The 21244-nt window shown below is 46.9% G+C and overlaps 1 protein-coding gene across 1 annotated transcript; it reads right to left on the bottom strand.

Annotated features, from left to right (window-relative positions):
* Window positions 1–10451: 10451 nt before the first annotated feature.
* CNGA2 (cyclic nucleotide gated channel subunit alpha 2) lies at window positions 10452–19713 on the bottom strand. The gene is made up of 7 exons (XM_053201664.1): window positions 19635–19713; window positions 17152–17287; window positions 16685–16937; window positions 16032–16279; window positions 14831–14938; window positions 13080–13186; window positions 10452–12731 (listed from the first exon to the last, which is right to left on the bottom strand). The coding sequence occupies exons 1-7, from the start codon at window positions 19711–19713 to the stop codon at window positions 11317–11319; spliced, it is 2346 nt and encodes a 781-aa protein (XP_053057639.1). The 3' UTR covers window positions 10452–11316.
* Window positions 19714–21244: the final 1531 nt, after the last annotated feature.

Genomic DNA, 21244 nt, shown 5'->3' with positions numbered 1-21244 from the left:
GCAGAGACATATTGAAAGCACAGCAGATGAGGGAAAGGATTCTGAGGAGAGAGAGGAGGGAGGGAGAAGAAAATGGCGAAAAGGATGAGGAGAAGTGAAAAGGCAAGCAGAACAGAGTAATGGAGTGGGGGAGGGAGAGAGAGGGGAAGAGACAGGAGGTGGGGAAAGAGGAGGAGAAAGAAAAATAAGAAGGGAAAGAAAGGCAAAGAAAGGGAGCTACTGAGGGAGAAAAAGGAGGAGTGGACAAAGAAAGAGAATGAGGAGGCAGGGAGGGCATCGGGAAAGCAGAGAAGAAATGTTAGAGGAATGAAGGAAGGTGAGAGAAGAGAAAACAGCAAGGAAAGAGCCAAAGACAGGCAACCAAAAAAGGCTTGAAGGCAATGGAGGACCGTTTCAGATGGCACTTGTGACCTGGATGAGAGGAATGACCAGCCAAGCCTGTGAAGATTCATTTTAAAGGGGGTATGACATTGGTCTGCTGGCCAGTCTCCCAGAAGACACTTCAGCATTCAAGCCAGCACACCTGCATGACCCATTGATTCTTTCCACTCCATGAGAGACACTTATGCCAGCCCACCACTAGGTAAGCCCACTACTCAGCATAGCTGAGCACTAAGCTCTGAGTGTTGGGTGCTGGCCTAGCTGGAGAAGTAGCTAAGCTTTTCCAGCTGTCATTACTCTGTGGCCATGACTCACCAGGATAGGGGCCCAGAAGTCTCCCTGCCTCTCTCCCTTCCTCCTTACCTATTTTCCTTCCTTCCATCCATCTTTCTTTCTCCACTCAGAGCTGATCACAGCTTTACCTCACCTCCAAGTTCTTCAACTACCCTAATGAGGTAGGTGGTGGTCTGGATTCAGCCCCAGGTCCAGGTTGAAGCCCACAGTGAAAGCCAGGCAAAACCTAGGTGCTTGTGCAGCAATGCCTCACAGCTGGCTGCTAGCTAGTGTCTCCACTCCTTTGTGTAGGAAGGGAAAATCTGCTTCCAGATCAAAGTTGTGGCTTTGCAGGGCCACTAGTCCAAAGTACTAGGCATCCCCAAATGTAAGGTGGCATTACAGATCTAGTTATAGTCACTGGCTATGAAAAATATGCTCTTAAAATAATAGGCAAAATGAGCTAATATAGGATTTTCATGCCATTCACAAATGATTCAATACACTACAAGATTTGAAAATAGACAAAAATCAAGTTCCAGCCAGCTCCAACTCAAAATCCTCAAATGTCACCAGTTAGTGCTTACTCCATCTGGCTGCAATGTTATCTCTGCACTTGGATAAACAACCCACCAGAAACCTGAGTTTTGGGCCCATGGTGACTCAGCTGGGGGCTTCTGTTACTTTAGACGAAGTTCAGGAGTAGCTTCCAGGTCACTTGCCCACAGTGGCCAGTGCTTTGAACCACTCACACGATGGGATCTATCTGAAGGTGTTCCGTAAGCAGGCACAATTAACTCTTAGCACATTTGGACACAGTCATTGGCTCACCTTACATTGTCTTTGGGCCAAAGAAAACTATTTTCTGTTCCACAAGATCAGAACAAAAAGGAAAGCGCCAGATTGTGTCTGCAAAATGAGCGGCATTTCTGGGACTCTTTTCAGGCAGATTTCCTCTTTCCCACACTCTGTTTCCCCACCTATTCCCTGACCCACATCTGCACAGAACTGATATATTTCCTGAAACCACTGCTATGCTATGGACATACTGGACACACACTTGTTTCCTGAAAGGCTATACTTTTATTCCATAGGTATAGTAGGAAACACAGACAAATCCACACATGTTAAAAAATAAATACACTGGTTTCCTTATTCTTTCAAGAAACATTTTTTGGCATCTTCTCTGTGCCAGGCACTGAACAGGGACAAGGAGATCATGCCACAAGAGGTAACTTGATCAAGCAGGACCAAGGGGATCTCTGGAGACCCCCAAATCAGGGTTGCTTTGGGAAAGGCCAAATTTAACTTGAAACTTAGGGAACTGGTCTCAGCCCTTGCAAAGGCTGGAAGGCCAAGGAAGGAAAGAGACAAGGGCCATGGCTTCTAGCCTCCACCCACATAAAGAGACAGTGTTCCTAGGCCCATGTGTCACTCCCCAAATTGTTTCAGTGTTTAGAGGGAGGGTTCCTTCCCAGCCTGTCTTTCCAAGCACATTGCATATCCAAGTGCTCAGTGATGAAATCTATCTGCAGAGGTGACTCACAGGCAGACAGCCAGCGCAGTCACAGAGCCCTGTCTGCATTCCCAATTTGCCTGCTCAGGTTGTCGCCTTGTTAATGTTATTTACCAGGCTCAATTCCCCCAATGCCTGTCCACAGCCTCTGCTAGAGCCCTCCAGGCATTGTCCCTGTACGCCTGTCGCATCTTGTCAATGCCTTCCTGAATTCAACAAGTCTGGGCAGCCTGTCTCCAGACTTGCCTGCTCATTCAGGGGGTGGGGAGGGGGCCAGGATCCAAGAAGGTGGCCTACTGGCTGCAGCCCCATTACCTCTCAGAGCAGGTCCCACGGGGAAATGTCCCAGAGCTACACCTCTCCTGTCTTTCCTTGGGCAAGAAAGAGAAGGGGTTGCCAAAAATGGCTCTGCAGCGTGCCACTGTGCTCTTGGCAGATGTGGTCAGGGTCCCAGTCAGTGACAGGAGGGTGTGAAGGGATGGGATGGGATCCTATGCAGAAGGGATGGGCTGACTGGCAGGGGCGGGGGTGGGGGAGTGGGTGCGGTGTTGGCGCTTGGAGAACTTCCTCCTACCATGCCTTGTGCCGGTGGCTGCACTTCTTATCTCGCCGGGGGGCGGGGGGGCTCTCTTCTCTCTCCTCTTCTCTCCCTCTTCTCTTGGGGTGCCCCAGTTTCCTGTAGTCCAGGTCCTGCAAAAGGGTTCCTGTGACATGTAGAGTGGGCAAGGGCTTGGAAAACTGGGTGTTAATCTCCACTTACTGCAGGAGAGCGCTCCCGCCGTGTTCTCCGGCCAGAAGTGGAACAGCAGCTGGAGGAGCGATCTTGAACCTGAGGCAGCCTGGCCAGACAGCTCATTTCAGACTCTCGTCCAGGCTGCTGTTCACCTCCACTGTCCGCCTGTTCAGCCTACGTCGCTTGGCCTCCAAGACCTGGGTCACAAAGGTTTCTCCCCGCTCCAGCACTGGACAGTCCTGACCACTTTAGAACCAGAGTTCTCGAAAAAGCCAGAACAGAAGGGTCTCCAGAGACCTTCCTAATTGTACAGATAAGAAAATAGGCTACAAATTCATGAGGCAATACTAGGAACTTCTGTTTACTATCATCTCACCACTTCTCCCACCCAACACCAGCCCTGAAGCCTTTCTAGCCACCCACCTTGCCCTTTTAGACTGGCAAAGAGAGGCAGGCTGTGCCTCAGGACTCAGACCCTCAAGAGCCAGAGGATCAACCTATGGATCTGAGGGATACCCATTCCTCCAGCTGGCCTCTGATTCCATCACTCCGGGAAAACGTTGGAAGGACTGGGATGTGGCACAACTCCAGATTGGATAACTGAGTTGGCATTTAAATAACCTAACAACAAATTGCCCAATTTAATTTTCTTACTCAATCCAATAAAGGAGAAACAAGAAAATGTATCTAATTAAATACATTGATCCATAGAAACTGGCAACTCTGAAGGTCTGCCTGGAAGTTAGCAGTTACATAAACGAGTGATGCAAGGGTATGAGTTAAGAAACTCATCCCTTCCCTTCCTCAGAAAGGCTTCAAAGGGTCCTGGAAAACTTTCTTTAAAATAAGTGAGAAACTGAGCCTAAAAGGGAAAGGAACTCATTCAAGTTCAGCCAGTGAGGCCAAGTTAATTCCAGGGTCTGTGGAACTCAAGAGAGCATCAGGTTCATGTTCCACTTCAGCCAGAGACTGGGGTCCTTGACCTTGGTCTTCAGGTTATTTGCCCAATTGGATCCTTGGACCTGGCACATCATCTTGCTTGCCTAGACATCTCTCCATCCTTCAAGACAACATGAGGTTTTCAGGTATATATCTGTATATGGATAGCAAATTAGCAGCTTGCTCCGACTCCCTTAGAGCACCACCCTGTTTGAGTCCTGTAAGTACAAGTAGGTTAAAAGTTCTGGGAAAGAGCAGAGCATCACCATGCCTGGTGGAACCAAGAAATATTGGTTTGATTGGAAATAAAGATAATGCCTTATTTCCCAACTCTCCCACTGTGCTATGCCCCAGGTTTCCAACAGTAGAAATTTCCAAGTATCTAGTAAATAGGGGTGGAGCAACCTACCTTACATTCCTGGGATCCCAGGCCAGTACCCCTATCAGAGCCTATACAGGTGTTGCCCTGGGTCCAGCCACAGCACTGAGCCCCTTTGGACCTGTGCTTGCCAAGCCTTTTAGCTAGAAATTCATCTTCATCACCATCCCAAATGGTGCCAAATATTGCTGGCTTGGTGCCAGGTTTTAAATCAGGGCTGGACTGTCCTTCCAGGGAAATGTCTGTCTTGGAGAAAAGCAAAATCACTTAGTAGTTGGCAGCTCAGTCCATTCCAGGGGGAAGGTGACCTGCTACAGAACCCATAGTCGGTATAGCAAGCCATTCCTCCTGCTGGAAACAGATCGCATCCCATGCCTTCCTACCCCAGCTCCCTGTTCAGTCTGAGGAGCTCTCCCTTCAGTAGGACCCTCTAGGGAGGGCCCTCTATGGTCCCCACCCACACTTGTAGCCCCAAGTAGCCTTGACTGTGGGGAGGGCACTGTGAATCCCACACAGACCTCTCCCCAAGAAGCAAGGAGAAAAAAAGACACAAACACAGATGAGCATGGGGGACAAGTATGATAAACCTGCTTGTAAGCATCAAAGGAAACTTCAGGGAAATGTAGCTTTATGGCTAACTTTGAAAGATGAGGATGTTGCAGACAGAAATTTGAGGGAAGAAGTAGGTATAAGCTGAGTTCCCTATGCGACAACCCTGGGTGGGTTATGGAATGCCAAAGACTCTTGTGTGGCCACAGCACACCTAGAGCATATGAGGATACGAAGAGAGAGAGAGACGAAGCTTAGAAAATGAGATATAATCCATTAGAGAGAGGGAATGGAGGCAGCCCTTCAAGGAGTTCCCAGCATTCAGCATTTAAAGAGCACTGTAACTTGCTAGTGTCTGCTCTAGGTGCTGGCAATACAATGGGGAGGAGCAATCATGTCTGCTTCAGGGTGTTGACAGTGAAATGGGGGAAACAATCAATAAACAAGAAAACAAATAAGCAAGAGGATTACAGAGTAATAAATACTTTAAAGAAAGTCAAACAGGACAATGAGACTGAGTGTGACACAGGAGGTGCAGGCTGTTTTTATGTGCATCTGTGTGAGGGCCCCTTCAGAAGCCTGAAGACAAAGAAACAGTATAGAAGAAGAGGGATCAAGGCAGATGTACAATAAGTGCAAGGCCACAAGCTTGGTGAGCATGTGTTAAGAATTAAAAGACCAGAAGGCCTGGGGCAGAGAGAAGCAGGGGGAGAGAAAGAGCAGGAAAGGTCAGAGATATAGCCTGGGCCTATAACAGACAGGGCCTGGAGACCACAGTCATGAGTTTGGATTCTATTATAGGAATAATGGGAAGTCACTGGGAAGTTTTAAGCAGGTAAGTGGAGAGGATTTTAGGGAGACAAGGTAGAAGCAAGGACACTAGTCTGAAGACAACTGCAGGTATCTGGAAGAGAACTTATGGTGGTCTGGCCCACAGTGGAGGTGGGAGAGGTGTGTGTGGATTCTGACTTTACATTGAAAGTTAAACAGAGACTATTTCCTGACTGGTTGGATATAGTGGATGAAGGAAAGAGGTAAATCCAGGATGGGTTAAAGTGTTTTGGCCTGAGCAACTGAAAGGGTGGATAAACCATTACTGACATGGAGAGGATTGGATGCAGCTGGTTTGGGAGAAAAACAATCAAAAGGTAAATTATGATGGTGTTGATTTTGAAATGTCTTAGTGGCATCTGGTAGGCATTTGGATATTCACCATTATCTGGTCACTACCTTCATGTGCTATTAGAACAGTTATTCATATAATCATTTTCTTTAAATCAACCTTAAATCAGCTCACTTTTTCCTTTAGCTCCATGCTAAGCAATAATATTCATAACATCAAGGGATTTTTTAATTAATTAATTAATTTTTAAATTTACATCCAAGTTAGCATATAGTACAACAATTATTTCAGGAGTAGATTCCAGTGATTCATCTGCTATGCTCATCCCAGCAAGTATCCTCCTTAATGTACCTTACCCGTTTAGCCCATCCCCATACTCATGATCCCTCCAGCAACCCTCAGTTTATTCTCTATATTTAAGAGTCTTTTATATTTTGTCCCCTTCCCTGTTTATATTATTTTTGCTTCCCTTCCCTTATGTTCATCTGTTTTGTGTCTTAAATTCCTCATATGAGTGAAGTCATACAATATTTGTCTTTCTCTGACGAATTTTGCTTAGCATAATACTCTCCAATTCCATCCACATAGTTGCAAATGGCAAGATTTCATTCTTTTTGATTGCCGAGTAATACTCCATTTTGTGTGTGTGTGTGTGTGTGTGTGTGTGTGTGTACCACATCTTCTTTATCCATTCATCTGTTGATGGGCATTTGGGCTCTTTCCATACTTTAGCTATTGTTGATAGTGCTGCTATAAACATTGGGGTGCAATAACATCAAGGGTTTTACAGACCTACTGGTGTTTTTTGCTCAATACACGTTAAAATCAATAATTACAAACATAGTTCCCAGATTCCCTTGAAGTTCAACCCTGACATTTCCTTCATACCCAACCCTCAGCAGAATCTGGGCACCTAGCATACACAGACTTGAATTGAGCCATTGGCTTTGACACCCAGGAGCCTCTGAGGGCATTTGAAGGGATTGCAGTGAGGCATTCAGAGAGGAAGACCTGGTCCAACAGCACAGTGAAGCCCTGAGGGTAGATACCTAACTGCCTCAGTGAGCCCTGCTCTGCCCTCTGCTAGATGGGGGGGGGGCCGGGGGGGGGGGTTCATTGAGCAGAGCCCACCACCCTTTTCTTAGGTCCATGCGCCCTCTGGTGGCTGGGTTTTCTGGCTCTGTACACTGGGGGCTTCTGAGCTCCTATTTTCAGGCTACTCAGTAGGGGACCCTCTACTTCCACCTCCTTTCAAGGAAGGAGGAAGAGGTCAGATTAGCTTTAGGCTCAAGACTAAGGAACAGATATGTGCTGCTGAGGCTGGGACTCAGGCTGGGCTGAGTTGGGAGCAGCAGTCTGCAAGCCAGGCTGAAACCACCAAAGGTCAGACCAAGAGGGGAAGGAGAGTGATGGGTGGGAGCAGGGACTTTTGTTTTCTACAGAAGGTCACCAATGCAAAGAAAAGCACATTGGTGGCTATATACAAATAGGACAATTTACCTTAAGTGGGTATTTTCAGAGGAAAATAAAAAACATTCCAATATAAATATTTTAAAATTAAGAGCAGGGAACATCAAACTGTGCTGAATAAATACAACACATAATGGAAAATGTACTTCAGTTCTTATATTACACCCAGGTATGGGAGAGAAGTGGGGGTGGTAGCCAGAAATGGCCAGGAAAGAGTCATGCTTTTGCAGAAAGCAACCAAGGAGGGGACTGGGACGGGGCACAGACACAGACACTGTCTGTCTAGGCTGACATCCAGATACTCACACAGGTGTGTGTTTGCACACACATGTGTGCACGTACACACACATACACACACACACACACACACATACACCCAGAGCTGCATGGCACACACACACACACACATACACCCTGAGCTGCATGGATATTCTTTCTGTCACTCTTTCATCTTTTTCTCAATGAGCAAAGTGTGTTAAGATGAGAAGAGACCAATTGCTAAACAGACCCTCACAGTCCAGTATGCAAGAAAGTCTCACATAGAAGGCTGTGGTAAGCCTGCGAACTGAGTATCAGAGGAAGAAAAATCAGAAGAGTGATCCAGGCAAAGGGAACAGCATGAGAAAAGTCCTAGAAGCCTAAGAGAATGTAGACATTCAAGGAACCACAAAAGCTCATGGGTGATTCAATTCAAAGATGTCTGGGGAGAGGGTGGGAGCAGAGCCCTGAATCCTGCATCTCAACACAATGGGTTCCCCACATGACCCACATGAGTCAGCTGCTTTGCACTGGGGAAAACCAGGTCCAAGATTCAATGTCTGCCAGGTTGATGATGTGAAATCAGGCACCCGTGGGGGCTGGACAGAAGGTAAACCACATTCTAGGGAGAAAGACTGCAGATTTCTTACTATAACCAAGGAAACATTTTTCAATGCAGTCTTCCCCCTTATTCTGGGCCCAGTGCCATTCTAGGGCAACAAAACTAATACCACTCTGGCTTCCAGCATGTAGGGAAACTTAGCTCCTTCATGTAGCCTTATCTATAAGTATCTGGGCAAGCAACTGGTTGGCTCCCCAAGGACTCCACTTCCTGGGGGCTCAGTCTGTCTTGAAGTGAAGGGGCTTAGTTAGAGCTTTTCTTTCAGCCCAGCACCCAAAGGGGAAGCATACACAGAATGCTGTTCAATCATGAATGCCGCCTCCCTACTGCTCCCACTCTCAGGGACCAAGTCTAAGCATGGGTAAGATGGGTTATAGATCCCTCCAAGTGAGTCTGCCCCTGGTTAAGATTTGTTACTATAAGGTAGGGAAGAGGCCAAGAAAGTACATTAAATGTAAAATAATTCTGGCTAGAAGAACGAATTCCAATGAAAATCAATGATGACACCTACATCCAGGCAAATTGGACTACATCAAAATTAAACACTTCTGTGTATAAAAATGTACAATCAACAGTTAAAAAGCAACCTATGGAATGGGGGGAAGAATTGCAAATCACATATCTGATATCAGTTAACATCACGAGTATATAAAGAACTCCTACAACTCAACATTTAAAAAAACAAACAACATGACTGAAAAATTTGCAAAAGACTAAATAGACATTTCTCCAAAAAAGATAAACAAATGGCTAACAAACACATGAAGAGATGCTCAACATCACTACTTACAAGGGAAATGAATATACGACTACAATGAGATACCACCCCACACCCATCAGTATGGCTACTGTTAAAAAAAAAAAACAGGAAACAAGTATTCGTGAGGATGTAAAGAAGTTAAAATCCTTGTGTGCTGTTACTGGGAATGTAAAATGGTGCAGTTTCTATGGGAGACAGTATGATGGGCCCTCAAAAAATTACAAAAATAGGATTACTATATGATGCAGCAATTCTACTTCTGGTTATAGTCTCAAAAGAAATGAAAAAAAGAAATTGGGCAGACATTTGTGTACTCATGTGCATAGCAGCATTATTCACAGTAGCCAAAAGATGGAAACAACCCAAGTGTCCATTGATAGATGAATGGAAAAACAAAATTTGCTCTATCTATACAATGGAGTATTATTCAGCCTAAAAAAGGAAGGAAATTCTGACACATGCTACAACATAGATGAACTTTAAGGACATTATGCTAAATGAAATAAGCCTGTCACTAAAGGATAGATACTGTATAGTTCTGCTTGTATGAGGTATCTAAAGTAATCAAGTAATAGAAACAGAAATTAAAATGATGGTTGCCAAGGGCTAGCAGGGAGAGACTATGGGAAGTTTTGTTTAATGAGAAGAAAGTTTCAGTTTGGGAAGCTGAAACATTCTGGAAATTTGTTTCACAACAATGTGCATGTACTTAACACTATAAAATTGTACACTTAAAAATAGTTAAGATGGTAAATTTGATATGTATTGTACCGTGATTAGTAGATAGAGAAATAGAGACATAGAGAGATAGATGACAAATAGGCAGAAAGATAGGTAGGTAGATGATAGAGATAAGTGGTGTGCACAAAGGCATCTAAATCTGCATCTAGAGCTTCTTGCTCACTAATTAGCACTTGTCCTTTGGATTCCTGGTCAAGTGGTACCCACTCAAATATCTGCTTCTCCAGAAGATCGTCCACGAATCACCAGACGTAGTGTTTCTGTCAAGACCTGGATACTGGCAAATGGAAACTTAAGAGTTTCAGTGTGTTCACTTACTGCCCCAGTAATTAAACATTTTCTGAAAGCCTGACCTGGGCGAGGCATGTCCCCAAGGCTGAAGGCAGAGCAGTGAAGGACAGTGTCTTGGCCCTGCCCTCAAAGAGCCCACAGTCTGGAAGGGAAACCAGAAAACCAACCATACAGCAAATAGCCAGGACACAGACTAGCAAGTGCTGTGGGAGCCTAGAGAGGGGATGATTGACTGCCTATGTGGGAGCTTTCTCTGAGAAGGTGGTGCCTGAGCTGAGCCCTGAAGGACAAGTCGGGCTTAGATAGACAGAAGACAGCAGAGAGAGTGTTCCAGGCAGGGTGAGTCCTGGATAAGAGGAAAAAAGAGGGGAGAAAAGGAAAGAATATGAATAGCAGAGTTGAGCAATAACCACTAGTTTAAATTAATTTATTAACTTATAAGCGCCTCTACTGCAGATATGAACTTGAAGAGCCTCCCACACACTGCCAGCCTCAGGGCCTCTTCAGTAATGTTCTGTATAGAGGGGTGATGGCCAGAGCTCCCACCCACCTCCTTCTCCAGGTGGCATTTCCTTGCTCCTCACTCCCTGCCTTGGAATGGACCAGAAACAAGGAGAATAATCATCTCCCTGGTCCAGAGAAGCATGCAGAGACCTTACTCCTGGATGGCAACATTAAAATGGATGAACAGACTAGGACTTGGAGTGCCTGATGGAGTGGCACCCCTAAGAGAACACTCTTCAACCTGCCCCCCTCCTTTCCTTGCCTTGGGATACAGACACTGGGTACCTGTGCTGTCTGTAGTCATTTCTTGAACTACATACATGTGCAGGAAAATGGGGATATTCACAACACATATTAGAAAAGCAAGGGCCAGAACCAAATGGGAAGTGGCTATGTGCAAAGGACCCGGGAGAGAGGGCAGTTTCACATTAGGGTACACACTGTCCTGCAGATTTGCTTCTTCAAAACAGATCATTGCCCAGGCTTCCAGCCCTAGGACAGACCCCTTGAAGACAGTTCATATGCTCCTCTCTTTCTTCCTCAGACTTGGACAGGCTAAAGCTCCTGGAAACTGAGCCAACATGGTCTACTTTGTGCATAAGCTTGGCTATTAGCTGGACCTGGAGGAGGGCTCCTAGATGATTGAGCCAAAAACCTAGGACAGAGAGGCTTTGGGGAGAATTCAAGAGGGTAATGCATACAAATATGGACACCTACACAGCTCTTCTAGTTCCTGGGGTCAAGGACAAGGCTGGTAAGGCAGTTGGGCCCAAGACCTTATGGCTTATCAACAGCAGCTGGCTCAGGGCTGTTCATCCCATCTGACAGGTAATCATGGTAATCATCTTCATTGTTCTGCTTCATCTTGGTTTCCAGAATGGTGATGCGCTGCTTAAGTTTCTGCTGGGCTCCCGTGTACTCAGCCAGCAGGCGGCCAAAGCGAGTGTGCAAGGTCTCCATGTTTGTCTCCAGCTGCTCTAGTTTCTCCTGCACGTCTACCTCCATGCTGGCTGCCACCTCATTCTCATCTAGCAGTCCCTCCTTTATCAAGATCTCCCGGCCCCTCTCCTCCAAGACCTTCTTGGCATCAGGGTACTCAGTCACAGCTTCCATAAGATCATCCTTGGATAAACAAAAGAGATCTGAGTAACCAAGGCTGCGGATATTGGCTGTGCGTCGATTGCCCATTTTGCTGCCCCTAATGTTAAGGATACTGATCTCTCCAAAGCAACTCCCGGCTGAGAGCAGGGCATATTGAGTAACACCATCATCAGCCACTACTGCCAACTTGCCCTCCTTGATTATGTACATCTCCTTGCCAATATCACCCTTGCGGCAAATATAATCCCCAGGGCTGAAGACCTGAGGACGAAGCTTCAATACCAGCTCCACCAGCAGGCCAGCCTCACAATCCTGGAAGATGCGCACTTTTTTGAGGGTGGATAGATGGACATTGATGGCTATCTCAGCCCTCAGCTTTGCTGGCAAGTTCTTGAGAACTTCCCGCTCATCCACACTCTTCTTATTGGTCCACAGGTAGTCAAACCACTTAATGACCTTGGCTTCCATCTCCTTACTGACCTTTCGGAACTGCATGTAATGTTTGACAGCATCAATCTTGGCCTGGAATTCAGCCCGAGTGGCATTCATGTTGGAGATCATAGAGCCCACATTCCCCACAATGGTGGCAAAGATGAGGACACCAATCAGGAAGTCAAAAATGACAAATAAGTACTCCTCATCCTTTACAGGAGGTGGTGTCTCCCCAATGGTGGTGAGTGTCAGTGTAGACCAGTAAAGGCAGTAGATGTATTCCCTAGCCAGGTAACCATACTCAGGGTCAGTGATATTGGGATAAACCCAAGTGTCAACTCCAAAGCCAATGGACTTGGAGATGGCATAGTAGATGCAGGCATTCCAGTGGATGATGACCAAGATGTAAAGGACCAAGTTGCTGATTCGGAAGATGTTGGGGTAGCTGGTGCGTGTCTCAGTGCGGTCAAAGAATTCAAACATGCGGGCAAAGTGTAGCAGGCGGTTAAAACGCAGCTCAGGGCTGTGGATGCCCACAGCAAAATAGATCAGATCCGTGGGAATGATAGAAGCTACATCCAGCTTGAACTGTAGGGTGTGGATATAGTTGTCCCGCAACTTCTTTGGATCTTTGACCAGCAGCCCCTGCTCCAGAAAGCCTAGTAGAGATGCAAATCAGTATATCAGCTCTGCTCTCAAGCCTGTCCTTCCTAATTGGTTAATGTTCAGCAAGGGAGAAACTGCGCATTCAACCCTCATTCCTAAAGAGAGGTATAGGAAATTCACATAGCAAAGCTAGCATGAAGGACCCCAAGAGATGATCCCAAGGTCTAAACCTCACTAGGCACATGGGGACTGTAAGATTCAAAGAGGAGCAGACACCAACCCGAGTCCCAGCCAGGCAGTTGAGTCTAACACTGTGTCAAGAGAGCTTCCTGAAAATGTGGACTCAAGATTTTGGACCTATGGGTCATGCTCCTGCCTATGCATCACAGTTATTCACTTACCTGTGCGCAGTCGGATGAAGAGGTCTGCAATGTACACCACATCTGAGAAGTAGTCCAGCACTAGCCACACTAGGTAATAGGTTTTCTGTAGGTCACTGAAGCAGGCTCTGTAGGAAGACAGGACTGGACTTCACCCTCAAAGCCAGTCAAGGATCCCTGGAGGCCTCAAACTGAGTGCCCACTGACTACAGGTCTTGGGATGGCTACCAGGATGCTGATGATTCACAGTCAGTCTGGTGTCATGCAGAAACTTAATGACAAGCAACTTTTACTCCAACTCTTATTATTGCATAGATATCCCTAAATAAACATCTACACTGACCATTACTTGTCTATCTCATCCACTGAACCATGAATGCCAAGAAGACAGAGACTACCTCTGAGTCATTACTGCATGCCCCATGCTCTAGCCCAGAGCACCAGGATTTGACAAGTGTGAGTTAAATGAAAAACGAGTTATTGGAAGTATGAATTATAATACACAGCTGAATAGCCTCCATGCCCATCTTTTCAACATACACCTACTGAGAGCCCAATACAGAGCACTGGCCAATCCATGTCAGAGAGAAGATAGTAGTTGGGCTTAGCCTAAAGGTAGTGGTAATGAAGAAAGGTTGGAGGATGCAGGACAGTTTTAGGAGGAATTAACAAGACTTGGTGACTGAATGGGTAGAGACCTAGGATATGGACATAATAGGAGATAGAACCCAGGATGATGGCCCAATGATTGTATTAGTCAAAGGGAAAAGCAGTTAATTCTAACTACTTGGTCGCATTTCACATAAAATCCCAACCCCCTCCTCTGCTGCACAAAGCCTACAGAATAGTCCTGTGACTGCCTCATGCTCACTTGGAGTCCTCCAGCCACACTAGGCCATCCTGAGACAAGGTTTTGATACTTGTTCCTCATTCCCAGAAAGTTTCTTTCACCAACCTCATGTCTCTTGGGCATTTGTTTTGTTCATATTTGCTGCCAGTGTCTCCCACTAGCCTGAGAGCTCCAAGACAGCAGTGACCTGATGGATGTTCAGTCAAATCCTTGCTGAATGAATAACTGAAGTGGGGGATGGGGTGGAATGGGAAAGCTACCTGTAGAGAGTGGCTTTGGAACTGAAATTGTGAGAAGAATCTCCATAGGCTAAAAATAGGGAGAGGGAATTTTCTCTTGAGGCAAGAACATGTTATTATCCAAGAGTAGAGAATGCTAGGGCTGGGGTTTGTCCAGAAGGTAGAGCTAGTGAGAAGGCCAGGTCCAGAGGGCCTTGAAGGCTACATTGAGGGCTTGAACTTCATCCTGTCAGCAATGAGGGACAATTGAAGGGTTTGTGAGGAATGACTGACAATCAAATCCCAGTTTATACAAAGCATACTAGTTGCAAGTGTGAAGGATGCATTAGAGGGGACAAGAGTGACTGAAAGAAATGGGTGCAAGGCTGTTGTACTTGTCCCAGGGAGAAAGGAGTGTGGCCTTACCAAGGACAGTGTTGGTGTGGATGGAGAAGTAGCAACAGATTATGGATACCAGGAAAAGGATAGAGATGAAGCTTTAGTAGCATATTAAACTGGAAGGTGGGAGGGGGCATTGAGGGTTAATAGGGCAGAGGGAGGTGCCATTGGCAAGCAGAAAATTCAGAAAGAAGGCTGAGCTGGAATGAGCTCTGCGTCCATAGCTGAGACTGGTATTCTCTCAAACCCAAAGCCTGTGCCCTGGGTTTCTTTGGCCACCCCCTCCCAGATCCCTCCCTGCTCACCTGGCCACCAGCAGGCACCAATTGTAGAGGACAAGCATAGCAATGACAAATAGCCAGCGGTAGTACCAGTCCCCAGCTGGGTCCAAGACAAATAGTTCAAATTTCTTCCTGAGGAGACAGACAGAAGCCAGGCTTGGGGACTAGGTCCCCAGTGTGGCAGCACCCCAGCTCCCAGAGGCTAGGGGTCCCTTAAAAAGTAACACTTATGATGATGTACAGAGTAAGGACTGAGTTGGCTCAGGGCCTCATTTTCAGAAAGCCACAACTTGGTACTGGGCATCTGAGTAGAGGTCACATAGATAAGAGTCACCCTTCTTCCTATTTTAACCCCGCATAGGCCCATCGGCTCCAATGACTTATGGAGACTCCTTGCTCAGAGGGCAAGGCAAGGGGCAGTGTCTTTATTGGGGTTGGCCTCAGGACCTAGGGAGGGACTTCCACAGGATGGTAATGAGGGCTCAGGGATCCCTCCTGGGAAGAAAGAGGAACTCCAAGCAAGTGAGTGCCATGTGCTTCCTGCCCACCCCACTCTCCTTGTTTGGTCTCTGGCCTCCAGCTCCCAAATCACTTTCCCAGAAGCTACGTCCTGTCTTGGCAAAAGCTCTTTTCCTCCACTGGCCAGAATTGTGGAATGCCGGCTTGGCCAGACATCCTCAGTTGCCTACTCATTCCTCAAAGAATAGACCCTCTGGTTCCATCTCTGCCCTCCCTACTCCTTCCTGTGCAGTTGTTCCAGGCCTTCCTTAGCCAGTTAGCCCCCAGTATGGCCTCTCCAAAGGCCCACCTCTGTACCTACATTGGCACTGGTGTGGTCATACTCTCAGCAGCACTCCCCAGTTTCACCCTTCTCTGCATTTACTGACTGCTGAAACTGAGAGGGGCTGGTACATATTTAGGTGCCCTTGCTATTTGCCTCATTAGCAGCAAGAGGACATATGAAAAAGGGCAGCTAAGGGAAGAAAAGCCACCAGGGGCTCCCATGGCAATTGGCCCCTGGAAGTTGGAAAGTTTGTGAACAAGGAAAATGGAAATGTACTGGAGTTAAAACCATAGCAGGTCTCCTCTGCCAACTCCTTTACCTGTCATGGCAGGGTTTGGTATAGACCCCAGTCTGTCCCTGGTGATGGCATAAGAAAGGTCACCAAACCCTACAATTGCATGCTTGGGAGTCCCTCCAGTCCCAAAAGCTGGAAAACTATACTTGGTGCCTTCGCCCTCGCCGTCCTTGTTGCGTTTGCCATCGTCTTGCTGTGTTGTCACAGTCTGGAGCTCAGGCCCACGGAAACGTTCCAGGAATGAGTCAGGTCGAGGTTCTTCCTCACGGAAATTCTTGTTGGCCCACTCTCTGATGATCCCCACCAAGCGGACAATCCTAGAGATGACAGGGAGCATGAGCCAGAGAGGAGAATCATACTGTTCAGAAAGGACCCGGGCCCAAGAGCTCACTATCTGTTGAGGGAGATGGAGAGGAGACCCTGGAAACAGGCCAGTCTATGATGTCCCCCATGCTAAGAGTTGGGAAGGGGGCCAGCACTGAGGGCAGAGAGGAGTTCAGGTATGTCTCTGAATGCAGCCTGAGGGGTAAGGGATAGCTCTGAGAAGACTCCCTGTAGGAGGTGCCATGTCAGTTGCTTATGAAGAACAAATAGGTGGTTTTGAGCAAGATAAAGATTGTGCTAATGGAGGACAGGCCAGGAGGAGGATTGGCCTAAGTTTCTTGATTTCCCTATGGAGCCTTATGACGCTGGGCTGCAGATCTCAAGGTCCTCTACTTAGACCCTTTTGCTGGAAAAGATCCCCCCCCCCTTCTCTCAATTAGCAGACAGACAATTCTAAAGGGAATGATCCACTGACCACTTCTAGCTTGCTCACAGGAGCCTCCTCAGAAGAAAACTGCTTCCTAGGGATCTTGGCAGAAAGGCTCAGTTGGAGTGAGACAAAGAGACTCATGGTAACCACTCTGATAGGCCCCATGGGCAAGAACAGGTAGCAGGAGGGCAGTGGTGGAACCCACCTGCGGAAGCCACCCCTCCCCCGCTGGGGGGCATCCATCTCCGCCAGCCTCTGCAGTTCTGAGGAGGTGTCATCATCTGCTGTAGATTGTGGCCTGTAGAGGAAGGAGCAGAGTTGACCAAGGTTTCTCTGGGCATACTTTGTCTCCTATTATACTTTTATCTCCTGGAAGGTGCTTAGAAATCCCATGGTCCCTTTAGAGGGTAACTTTAACCCAAAGATTGTTTGCTCTGTGGCAATAAGGCAAAGCTGGGAGAAAGGAGAAGCCTCCAGGTCATCTCTGAAACCATCCAATCCAATAGATTCACCTGCTGTTTGTCCTGTTGTCATCTTTGCCATTGGCCTTGATGGCAGGAGGTGCATGGAAGTTGTGGTTATTGGCTGGGGAACTCTTCACACCATTGGATTTTTCTGTCATCCTCCATGTATGACTGATATCCTCACCTGCTAGAGAGATGGCCAAGGAGGAAGCTCACAGACAATCTTAGATACCATATAAAGTAGAAGAGTTGCAGGTGAGCAGTGAGAACAGAACCAGGGCTCACCTGGCAAACCTCAGCATTCCTGGGTACTGCTATGGCAATGCAGGACAGGGGGATCCAGCACTGCCTAAGTACCAGGCTCTAAACACCAAAAGGTGATGGTTCTGTCCCCACCATGCCCGGTAATTTAAAAGGAAACAGGAGTAAATTGCAAAATGTGTTTATTTTTCTTTTACTGCAGTGAATTTTTTGATAAATTGACTATTAATGCTAAAATGGAACAAAACAGCAGCGCCTGAGTGGCCCAGTCAGTTAAGCATCCAACTCTTGATTTTGGCTTAAGTCATGATGTCGCGGTTCGTGATATTGAGCCCCATGTCTGGCTCAGTGCTGACAGCATGGAGCCTGTTTGGGATTCTCTTTCCTTCTCTCTCTCTCTCTCTCTCTCTCCTCTTCCCCTTTCTCTCTCTCAAAATAAAATAAAATAAACAAAAAAATAGATAAAAACTGTCTAAGACATCTTCTGGTGCTTTGGCTTTGCAGATGTCTTGCACATGCTTACACTGCTGAGCACCTCCAAACCAGCCACTGCCCCAAAACTCCCGCCCCATGGAATGAGATGTATCTCCTTGGCCCAAAACAGCTGCCACCTCCCCTGGCTCTCTGACTCTCCTGACCCAAGACCACGTTAAAACTCATGCTCCTCAGGTGGGAGTCCATTTTTCATTGACTATTTCAACCAGGGGTACTGTCTCTGGGGATCCTCCTTTCAGCTCCAGTTATATTCTTTCTAGCACACATTCCAAGTAATGTCGCACAAGCTGAGAAACAAAGAGGAGCTCTGTGTGTCGAGCAGGGAATGAAGAGGAGAGAAGGGAGAGCTCCCATAGGCTCCATGAGCTCCATGGGCTCCATAGGCAGTGGTACCAGGCAGGACTCTCTCCTTTGGGCTACAGGGAGCCTTGGAAGAGCTGAGAAGTAGCATAGGTAGAGCAGCATAATATTCTAGAAATATCCTCTGGCTGCTAGGTAGAGACTGGATTAAATGGGGAACAAGATTGAAGGCAAGGTGGTAGGGAGAAAGCTGAAGAAGATGGTGCCAAGAGAGCCTGAGGTGAGTAGAGTGTAAAACTACTCAGGAGGGAGAAAAGGCAGGACTCAGAGATGGATGGGAGAGCAAGTGGGTGGAATCACACAAAAAGAGAATACAGAGTGAGGGACCAGTTCAGAGCTCTGGAGAACCCTAACATTTAAGATATGAGTAGAGGAGGAGGTGTCCACAAAATAGACTAAGAACAAGGAGCCTGAGAGGGAAAATCCAGAAGAGAGACAGGAGATTGTATTCTGCAGTATTTCCTGGCATGGGGTCAGGGGGGTTGGGGCAAGAGAGACTCAGGGCAGCTCTTCTCTGCTCAGGCTGGTCGGCATGCCCCACCAGATTTTGATCATAAATGGTCAGCACACTCCCCAGGTTACCTATGGCCCTTACTGCTGAAACCCTGCCACTCCCCACCTTTTCATCTCCGCCTCCCCATCCACCTGTTCCAGCGTCTGAAGCCGTCACCATGGTGATGGCAGGTACATCAAGCTCCGTGGTGAGTGGTAATAACAAGCAGCCTCAAAGCTGCTCCCCTGGTGCTCTCTGTGGGACTACTGCACTGGGATGCTAATGAGGGCACCTGAGGAATAGGAAGCAGCATCTCTGAGTCCCTGCTTGGACCCTAGAGGCAGCAGACCATGGAGACAGAAAGTTCCAGGCAATGCAAACAAAGTTGATGCCATTCACACTGATCAGAGTGGGCCTCGGTAGAGCACTGTTTAGTGAATGAACAGCAGGGGTACAGGTGGGGCAGTAAAGGGCAAATCCATTGCAAGGATGGAAAGTACACTGGTGTGAGGGGGCTAGACCCAGAGTGGAGAGTGAGCAGAGGAGGTCAAGCCAGCCCAGGGAGGCTGCAAACACCAAGCAGAGGACTAAGGACAGCCTCTCACTGATAAACATCTAGTGCAGGTGCTGCACTAGATGGTCACAGTTGGACCTTTTCCTCACTTACTAATCATCCCTAATAGCAGTGGCTCTCAGCCCACAAAAGGGACAGCTCTGGGGGCACATAAAATTTATGTCCTCTCTAAGGTCCTAGCACCAAGACAGATTCCTATCCCATGATTTCTATTCCTTCTCTGCTGGGAACAGACCCTTCCTTCAGTCTGGTTGCCCAGCAGCTTCCCTGCCACACACACTTTTATTCATCAGAACCACCCTTTCAGGCTGCTTGGCAGGGAACAAAGGCAGGCAGCAATCCCCTTACCCTGTAGGCAGCTAGGCCACTGGTTCTCATCCTCACACTCTCCAAAAATTTCATCTAGTCCTAAGGCTTCATTTACCATCATGTCCCAAAGCAAGATCAGAACCCAGGCGTCTCTCCAAAGCTACCCACCCATATCACCAGCTGCCTGGTAGAAATCTCCTTTGAGGCACATTAAATGCAACATAGCTGAAACTAAACTTGACACCTTTGCCTACAAATTGGTTTCGCCAGGTTACCCATCTCATAAAGGGGCCTGCCTTCTACCCAGTCATCCAAACCAGAAACTTGGATGTCAACCATAACTCTTTGTTTCCTTCCATCATCACATCAAGAGAGTCTCTATCCTCAGTCAAATGAACCCCCAAAGTGTCAACAATCTGTCCATCCACTGTCTTCCATTCCCAAGGCACTGGCCTGGTCTCAAGTCTTCACTATTGCTCTCTAGACCTGCTGCATCAGACTCTGACTGGCCCAATCCTCACCAGGCTCTGGACTGGAGGGAATACATGGACACTATCAGGGTTTGCTGGGAGTTAAAGCTCTCCAAGGGGATGAAAGCATAGAAGGAAGTGGAGGGGAGTTCTGAGGGCCTGTAAAGGTGAAAGGTAACCCAAGGAGCTGAAAGAGTGGGAGTGACTGAGGACAAGCCCCAAAGAAGGGAGATTTTCAGGAAGGGAGGAGGCTTCAGGAGCCCACCCTTGCATCAAGAAGAGCAGGATTGCCTGTGGGGCCTGTCTTTGTCTACTGCCTCAAGCAAGAGCAGCCTCCAACCTTCCGCCTCCCTCTCCTCTGGCAGTCATTAGATTATTCTCTGTATTTATAGGTTTGATTCTACTTTTTGTTTGTTGGTGGGGAGATGGGAAAAACAGGTGAAAGGGAGTGGAAAATACAGGCTTCCACTTATGGAATTAATGCATAACAAGGATAAATAAAGGTACAGTGTGGAGAATATAGTCAATGATATTGTAATCGTGTTGCAAGGTGACATATTGTAGCTACACTTGTGGTGAGCACAGCATGACAGAGAAGTTGATTCACTATGTTGTACACCTGAAACTAATGCGACATTATGTGTCAACTATACTTAAATTTTCTAAGAAAAAAAAAAAAGAGCAGCCTCTGGGAGTGGTGGTAAAAAACAGCATGTTTTGCAGGGTTTCATAAGTAAGTAGTAGGAGGTGAGAAAGAAAAGATATGAATATAGCTAACTCTTTCCAGAAGCTTGACTGAGAGAGAAAGGAGAGAGATAGAGGTTCTCTGTGTTGCTCCTGTTATTCTTTTACTAAAAGGAGATTTTTTAAAAAGCAGGTATAAAGTTTTTGAAGAACAATTCAACAGATAATGAAAGTATCTGTGCATGTGACCAATTCCATTTAAGGCTGGAGCTCATGAAAGATGGATATAATGGGTGGCTCCAGGTACCAGAGGAGTAAGGGGAGACTTACGAAGAACATAGAGGGAGGGGCCAATAATGAATAGACTAGGAAGGAAGGAGGTGACAGACAGACAGGTTAGATGGGTATGGGGATATTGTGAGAAACACCCGAAGGGGCTCAGTCATGTGAGAATTCTTACATTCTCAGTGAAATGAAAGAGGTTTCATCTTCAGA

Source organism: Acinonyx jubatus, chromosome X (genome assembly GCF_027475565.1).
Source record: "Acinonyx jubatus isolate Ajub_Pintada_27869175 chromosome X, VMU_Ajub_asm_v1.0, whole genome shotgun sequence".
NCBI classification, from domain to species: domain Eukaryota; kingdom Metazoa; phylum Chordata; class Mammalia; order Carnivora; family Felidae; genus Acinonyx; species Acinonyx jubatus.
This window is presented reverse-complemented; position numbering and strand designations above follow the sequence as displayed.